Source organism: Solanum verrucosum, unplaced genomic scaffold (assembly GCF_900185275.1).
Source record: "Solanum verrucosum unplaced genomic scaffold, falcon-dt-bn FXZP01000234.1, whole genome shotgun sequence".
NCBI classification, from domain to species: Eukaryota; Viridiplantae; Streptophyta; class Magnoliopsida; order Solanales; family Solanaceae; genus Solanum; species Solanum verrucosum.
Window position 1 is genome coordinate 850,571 of NW_026020440.1, and position 8,469 is coordinate 859,039.

Here is an 8,469-nt window from a genome sequence, read left to right on the forward strand (position 1 = left end):
TCAGTGTTTGGATTCAAATCGATCCAAATCGAAAAATCAAATCAAACGATTTTATTTGGGTTTGATATGATTTTACATTTTTAAAAACCGATAATACTTGATTTGATTTTGTTAAAAAAAACTAAAAAACTAATATGAACTAAGCCGATACATACATAATAAATTATTATTTTTTATGAACAATGGTAAGCACATCTTATATATGTTTTTCATCAAAATTTATTTATAATTTATTTATGAAAGCAAAAATGTTCAAAACGAGAATATTTATCTTTTTGATTTCATGTATATGAGTGTCTATAACAGTTCTTGATGGGATGTCTAGGCCAAAATGGTGAATTGTGAACCTTTCTTTACAATAAAATCAATAGTCGAAAATTCTGTAACAATAAACGATCCAAACACCCATAAACACAACATACCTGGCTGCTGACTTATGCAATTGTAAATTGTGGTAGTATCCAAAAAATGAACGTAGAACTGATTATTTAATACTTTATTACTACTATATACTGCAACAAATTGGTCAGACAATAATAACAACAACAATAACTTTTAGATCAACTCCAATCCAATACTATTTCTTATATCAAATCTTACTTTGAATTTGAATTTGAATTTGAAGTAAAATTTAGTGTTTTTGGATTCTAAAACTCAATATTATTTCTTACACTATTTTAGTGTGTGAGTAATGCATTTTAAATAACCAAAATTCATTTTACACAATTTTTTACACCATGACAAAATGAAAACCGCAAATATAATATATTGTTAATAAATAACGCAATGCATTTTAAATAACCAAAAATAATAAACATTCATCAATAATATATTGTATTTCATCTTTAAATTCACTTTATTTGTATTATCCTTTCATATATGTAAGGTATAATATATGTTAACAATTTATATTATTTAACAAATTATTATATAAAGTTATTTTATATTAAATGATTATAAAAAAAAAGAATATGAATTATATCGGGTGAATATGTGAAAAAAAAAAGAAATGATTTGCTTTATGAAATAAGAAAATATAAATATAATAAAAAATAATAATATAATATAAAAAAGAAAAAAATATAAAAAAAGAATATTCTTTTTAATAAAAAATTTAGTGTAATGAGTTAAAGTTGGTTTACACTTTACATTAGGGTTGTGTATCAATCGGTTCGGTGATTATTGGTACGAAGTATTGGTTATTGATTTAAAGACATGTTACATCGTTATAGGACCATTAAGATATTTACTTGTCAATTTATCGGTTATTGATTGTTATCAATTCGATTATCGATTTAACCGATAAAATTTGACATAAAAAAAATATTGAAAATCTCTCAGAAACAAAATGACAACTAAATGAACCATGCACACGAATTGACAAATTGTATCTTGTTCAAGAGCAACATTGACACATTATAGAATAAATAAAAGTTTGAGACAGCTAGAAATAACATGAAACTAGACCTTAAGTCAAGACTTTATATACTGAACGGTATAAATAATTTATTAACTTTCTATCATGTTATGAATTAGACCGTTAAAAAATTGATAATTTAATAATAGAAAAAATCAAAATCATTTTCAAAATTGCTAAACTAATAATTCATTATCAATAATTCAATAACTTTTCTTGGATTCAAATTATCAATTTCAATTCGGTCTTGAAATACCTACTTTACACTAAAATAGTATCACTAAAATTTAGTGGATATGGGTATTTAGAATAGCAAATGAAATAAGAGTACTTATTAGTCCTCTTTTCTGCTTTTTGTTCCCCCCACCAAAAGTCTCCAACAATGGCCGAGACCCCTTCAGTCCCTGCACCAACCGGGTCGGATCCTGATTACTGGTGCTACCAGTGTGAGACACGGGTTGCCGTCGAAACCCTACCCGATCTCCCCGCCGATGTCATTTGCAGCAACTGTAAGAGTGGCTTCGTCGAGTCCATACCCTCTCGTGTTGTTTCTGTCTCTCCGGTGACGGCTTCTACTGATCAGATCGATGACCCTGCTTTCGGCAATCAGTTCATCCAGGTTCTTCGCCTCATAGCTGAGGCGGCGCGTGACAACGATGCGCCCCCTCCCCCGCCTTCTGAGCACGCTGATCCTTCCGATGACGATTTCCTCCGTGTCGAGCTGGACGGTTGGGGAAACGACGAGGATGATGATGATGATGAAGAGGAGGAGGAGGAGGAGGATAATGGAATCGGGGTTAGAATTGGCGAGGACGGAGAAAATCGCGGGAATCGAAGCCAATCTGAGGATGACGACGACGATGATGATGATGTTGATGAGGATGAAGAAGTCGAGAATCGGGATGATGATGAAGAGGATCTTCGGAGAAGGCGGAGGGATGTCCTACGTCTCCGGCTACGTGACTTCGCCGCCAGAGCTGCCAATCGGCGAAACCGGATTCTGGATTGGGCAGAGATTCTGATGGGACTGGAAGACCACTCTATTGAGCTCCGATTTCAAGTTCCTGATGGCGATGGCTACATCGGGAACCCTGGAGACTATGTGGACGCAGCGGGTTATGAAGCTTTACTGCAAACCCTAGCCGAGAGTGATGGTAGCGGAAGACGAGGAGCTCCACCAGCTTCCAAGAGTGCAATTGAGGGTCTCAATACATTGGTGATCAAGGAAGAGCAGGAGGTAATGGCATGTGCCATTTGTAAAGATGTAGTGAATGTGGGCGAAATGGCAAAGAATTTACCCTGTGGGCATGGTTACCATGATGATTGTATAGTTCAGTGGTTGGGTTCGAGGAATTCTTGTCCAGTCTGTAGGTTTGAATTGCCCACAGATGATCCTGAATATGAAGAGGAGCGCAAGAAGCGAGGAGGATGTGTTACTAGCAGTGGTTCTTCGAGCTCAAGTGAGGCGCCAGGTGCTGCTGCTGCTGATGATGATAGTAGTCCTAGTTGCCTTTGATTGCTGCTTTGTGGTAAACTCAGCCATTGGCATTCTTTTTAGCTTTGTCTCTTGCTTCTTTTTTGGTATTTGGTGATTGTTTTCCAGTGTAATTCCACCCTCTCCGCTTTTCTTGAATGTAATAATCTGTTTATCTTAATGCTGGTATGAATTTGCCATTTGAGTACTTATGAATCCTACATATTATACATACTAAATTACTTCTTTTAGACAACAAAAAGACTAAATCTTTATAGAGGGGTAGTTCATAACTTGTATTGAGTGTTTCCTTAGTTGATTACTCCTTGTGTTGACTCGATATATAGTTTAAGAAAGTAAAGAAGTATTTAAATTTTGCGGTCTTAAACATATCACATGAAACTAAATTAAAGAGTTGCTAAACGGATTTTTTTTTTTTTAAATGGACTCCAAAAGGTAAATTATTCGAAATGGCAACTATACTTTTTGTCATCTTCTTTTGGTAGTGTAGTAATTTGTTAGGCTTCATTTCTGTATTATATTACATTGTCAAAATAAGTAGGAAATAAGTCTGCATTCTGGTTCGTTTGTTGAATGAGTATAATGTAGTGGCAGAGCTACATGTATTCAAGGAGTGTCAATATACTATGTGTTGAACTCCCTTGATTCTTTGTGTATTTACTTGTTTATATTTCGACACCCCTCGTAAAAAGATCATAGTTCTGCCACTATGTTTAGACATACATGAATGATGATTGATGTAGCTGTGGAAGTATCCAAAACATGAATGTAGAACTGAAATTTAATACTTTATTACTATACTGCAACAAATTGGTCAGACCAATAACAAGAAGAATGACTTAAGAGAGTACTAGAATAGCAAATGAAATAAGAGTACTTATGGAACCTACATACTATAGTAACTAAATTACTATAAAGAATGAAGTAATATTTGCACAACTAGAATATAGAATGATATCAAATTGAAGTTTCTGAATAAGGAGATCAATTGAAGAGCCTCTTCCAGAACCCGTCCTTGAATGTCTTGAGCTCAATGACGCTTTCCTTCTTTGGAGATGATGATGATGTTTTCTGGAACCCCTCTTTTAGTGTCTTGAACTCGAAGATGTTTTCCTTCTTTGGAGATGATTTTGGCTTAGTAACACTCTTCCTCAGCATAATGTTTTCCTCCCTCAGCAAATCCATAGCTAAACTGAGCTGCCTGATGACCTCTCTTTTCTCTTCATCTTTCTGCGATAGAAGCTCCTGTTGAACTCTGTTCTCTTCTTTCAGCTTCTCAATTTCCTCCATCAGCTTCACAACTTCATCATTGTTGACGCGAAAGCCACTTGATACTTCCATTGTTTCCTTCTCTGATTTGGGGGTTTGTATTTCTTCTTCTTCTTCTTCTAGGTCAGGATCCTCAACCTCAGACATATTATCTGATAACTCAGACTCAGGATCAAAGATTTCTGAATAGCTGTCGTATGATATTTCAGTGGCGCTCATCAGTGTCTTTTGTGGATGATACTTGGTGAAAGACAATGGAGACATCCACGGTTGTGTCATAAGGCGAGTACCAGATTCACACTTGATTTGATCATACTTCTCAGCTAACAAGCGATGGGTCTTATAGAAATCCTCAACCATGTTAATGAGCTGTGGACGCTTCTTGTAATACATCTCTGCTCTTTGGGCGAATGAATCTGCATCTTGTTCAACTATCCTCAGCATGGACTCAGTCTTCTCATCTAGTTCTGCAACATTATCCAATTTAAATAACCTATCAAGACTTGGTCCAGAAACATTGCTAGTCCAAGATGATACTTAGAACATCATTATGTCTAAATAATGTAGGGCCAAAAGTTAATAATAAGTCACTCTAAAAGTTCCCTACTTCTAAGTAAAATTACTCACAAGTCATAACTGAAAAAAGAGTTGAAGATGTCTTCAGGAAACTAAAAAAAAAAAAGTGAAATATTATGGATTCAGGACCTCTCCACTCAGCAAGCATTTGAAAAAGGTCCTAGAGTTAACCATAGATACCAGCATGTATCATTTCAAACGAGTTTAGTTTTATACAGCGAATGAGTAAGATAACTAGCGACTGTGTTTTTAAACCATCAACTAACAAATTTACAACAAAAACATACCCCATGTAATCGCGTCTGAAAAGGTAGGATGTAGGCAGACCTTATTCCTACCACTCAAGGTGAATCAAGTATCAACACAGTAAGAACAACTTTTTTCCTTCTTTAATTTGTTGAAAAAACACAAAAATATACTCGTTTTCCATAACGATTAAGGCTTTAAACCTTCAAACATGCATAAAACGATAAAAGAAGCAAGCAAATCACATCTGCATAAAGAAAGCATAGTCTGTATCTTCGAAAAAGGTCTCCAACGGTCATGTAGAGTCACTTAAAGCAAGAACAACATTTTTTAAAAAAAAAAGACAGATTCATCCCCAAAAGTAAATCAAATATTTGAATTCTAGTGCTGACCAGAGAGAGTTGATTGAAGCCATGGTGAACGATTTAGAGTTCCTTTCTTCTGACTGTCCAACCACCACCTGTGTGACGATAGCTTATCATTTGCCTCAACCATTTTCTTCTAACAGATCTATCTTCGCAACAAAATTAAAGCTAGAACAAAAAGTGTTATGAGATCACCATTAACAAAACCAATAATAACGAAAACAAAGATAGATACAGATACATGTTCAGTTACCTGGAGAAACGAAACTAGATCTAATCAGTCAAAAGGATTAAAAGTTTACATTTATATGATTAGAGAATACAATTCACCTGATGAATTTAACTTCAAAGTAGCTCTCAAGTTTGAATACAACTGAGATGAAAAACTCACTCTCTCTCTCTTCTCACTCTCTCTCTCTCACCTTACCCTACTGGGTTTTGAACAGAGGAGAGAGATTAGAGTAGTAGAAATTTAAATGTGCCATAACTCAACGGCCTCGGTTTTAGTACTTTCTCTTATCCCATGTCCAATTGGAGATCGACACGTGTTGCTCGCCTCCCAATGCCCAGTTAATGGGCCTCGTGGATCCGGGTTTGTAGTTTTACTGGGGGAGCGTCTACACTGTTGATATGGGAAAAAAATATATATATACAACGGTCGAAATTTGTGAAATCTTGTCAACTTTTTTTCCTTCTATAGATACTCGTCCTCTGTCCAACAATAGTTGACTTGACACAAAAATTAAAGGAAAAATTCTTTTGATCAGAATTTAGTTAGAATTATAATTTATCTATGTTATTTTATTTTTTAAAATATTTTTACTCTTTTAATTTTAATACATTTTAACTAAAAAGAAAATGGGAAAAGGATCAGTTTATGTTAAAACAAAAAAAATATTATAGATTTTTTAATTTTCTGATCATTTAGCATTACTCAAAATTATAAAGCATCAAAATGATAGGGGTAATTTTACCAAGTCACCCTTATTAAATGTAAGTTATTTAAATATGTAATAACAAAGATAAAACAGATATAAAATGATAAATTATTCATTGGTTTTATAAACTGGATAAATATTATTAAATGTTCCTAAATAATATAATGAACAAGTGAAGATGGACGGAGGGAGTACGAAGCCTCTTTCCAAAGAGTTCTCTTTTACTTTGGTGCTTTGGATCAAACCTTCTATCTAAGGCGGAGCTACAGTATTACGTAGAATTCAAACGAATTTAATAATTTACGTATAAATTTTATATTTATATTAGAAAATTCAATAACTATACAAAATACTTTATACGTGTAAACCCACTAATAAAAATAAGTGGATGTGTCATTGGTAACGAAGAGGGTACCAAAACGGTGGGTTCAAAACCCACGTTAGTCAGTTTTTCCTTTTTGCTATATGTGTAGATTTTATTTTCAAATAACAAAACATAAAATTAACAAATGAAAAAAGAAGCAAAAAGCACTTTTTCTCTAAAACAAAAAGGAAACCAAGATTTCTTTTACTGATTCACAAACACAAACCCAATATCCGTTTTTCAAATAAAAAATTGGGGTTCATTACTTTTTGAATATATATATATATATCAGTACTCATTTTTTAGTTTATCTATGATTATATATTAATTTGAAATAGTTATTCTAAATTCAAGATTCATAAATTTCAAATCATGAATCCGCCTCTGTTTTGGTGGAAACCATTGAGGATGGAAAATAATCAAAAATTGTGAATGCAAACTCATCATGACCTATTCTATTCCTCTAGAGCAAAGAACAAGCAATGAAGCTGAGGCAAATGCTTTCTTATTTGGCCTCAATTGGTGTTTAGACAATGACTACAATATGATCATGACACTCTCCTTGAGTATAATTTGGTAAATAACAATTAGGATACTCCTTTGGATGATCAAAGAAACCATCAATGATATTAGCACGATTGTAGTTAGACATTGTTTTAGAGAAGCTAATCAAGTTGCGAATAAGCTAGCTTCTCTAAGTCAATGGCTAATGGCCAATGAATCCTCAAACCAAAGTATTGGACCTAACAAAGGTGCAAAGACCATATATTGGAATTACACATGTAAGTGTGGTTGATAAGAGTACCACATCGTAATGTGAGTGAGTAAGTGAAAAGTTGGAAGCAGTATATAAGGAGCTTATGCTTGTTGAATTAAAATTACGCAGCCACGCAGTGAGCACATAGCGAACTATTCTTTCGCCTTTTACTAAAGAATACCGTGTGCACGCTGCAATTAGTGGCATACGCCAATTTTTGGAGGGATTTTCTTAACTGAAGATCCCAACAACTCTACTTAACAAAAGTTTGCTGGTTGTTTTTAATAAATTAATAAGCGGAAAAGGGTTAAATATACCCTTGTTATACTTTTGGGCCAAATATATCCCTCCTGTTATACTTTGGGCCAAATATACCCTTAATACCCCTCCCGTTACGTAGTGTTAGTGAGATTGGGAGCATTATAAGGCTTAGATGATCAAGTATTTGTAAATTTAACTCTCTGTGAATGCATGCATTGTTATTGCCCATCTCCTTGAAAAAAGCAAATGGATTAATAAGTCCATCACTTCTCTTCTTATTGTAACATTTCGATCTTCTTAATTTAACTTATATATATTGATAGTTGTGTAAATTCATTTCATGATCAACGAAAAATGTTACTGATAGAAGCCTGATTTTTGCCTGCAGTTTTCGAGATCTGGCCTCACACAATTGTCTGGAAATGCACTCATGATCACCAACAACATATATAGCAATTGTCCTCTTCACTACATGAGAGTGGTGTTTGGGTTGCTAACAAAGCCTCTCATAAGGTACTTGTTACCTCAATCACAACATTTCATCAACAACAACATGAGTTCTTATGCAGGTGATGTTCCTCGAAAAAGCAGCTTGACAATGTTATTGAAAAGGACCTGCACAAGCTATTCAGTATTTTTAGAGAGAGTTTGATGATGCTTTTATGCGTAGCGTGTTTGGATTAATCCATGCTACATACACCTTTGTTATCATAGCAAGGAAGTGATCGCGATTCAGAATTTGAAGGTTGTCTCGCCTAGAAAATAGCTTTCTAGGATTGCC

At 34.2% G+C, this 8,469-nt stretch overlaps 2 protein-coding genes and 1 non-coding gene across 3 annotated transcripts; 2 read left to right on the forward strand and 1 right to left on the reverse strand.

The window, feature by feature from the left end:
- The first annotated feature begins 1,713 nt into the window (after positions 1-1,713).
- On the forward strand, positions 1,714-3,099 carry LOC125808183 (E3 ubiquitin-protein ligase CIP8). Its single transcript, XM_049487909.1, has one exon. The coding sequence runs from the start codon at positions 1,800-1,802 to the stop codon at positions 2,931-2,933; it is 1,134 nt and encodes a 377-aa protein (XP_049343866.1). The 5' UTR covers positions 1,714-1,799; the 3' UTR covers positions 2,934-3,099.
- A 595-nt stretch (positions 3,100-3,694) lies between these two features.
- Positions 3,695-5,536, reverse strand: LOC125808190 (protein NETWORKED 3A-like). The gene is made up of 2 exons (XM_049487915.1): positions 5,396-5,536; positions 3,695-4,648 (listed from the first exon to the last, which is right to left on the reverse strand). The coding sequence occupies exons 1-2, from the start codon at positions 5,496-5,498 to the stop codon at positions 3,897-3,899; spliced, it is 855 nt and encodes a 284-aa protein (XP_049343872.1). The 5' UTR covers positions 5,499-5,536; the 3' UTR covers positions 3,695-3,896.
- A 2,018-nt stretch (positions 5,537-7,554) lies between these two features.
- LOC125808327 (U5 spliceosomal RNA) lies at positions 7,555-7,671 on the forward strand. The gene has a single exon (XR_007441721.1). It is a non-coding gene; the product is annotated as a U5 spliceosomal RNA (small nuclear RNA).
- The last annotated feature ends 798 nt before the right edge of the window (positions 7,672-8,469 follow it).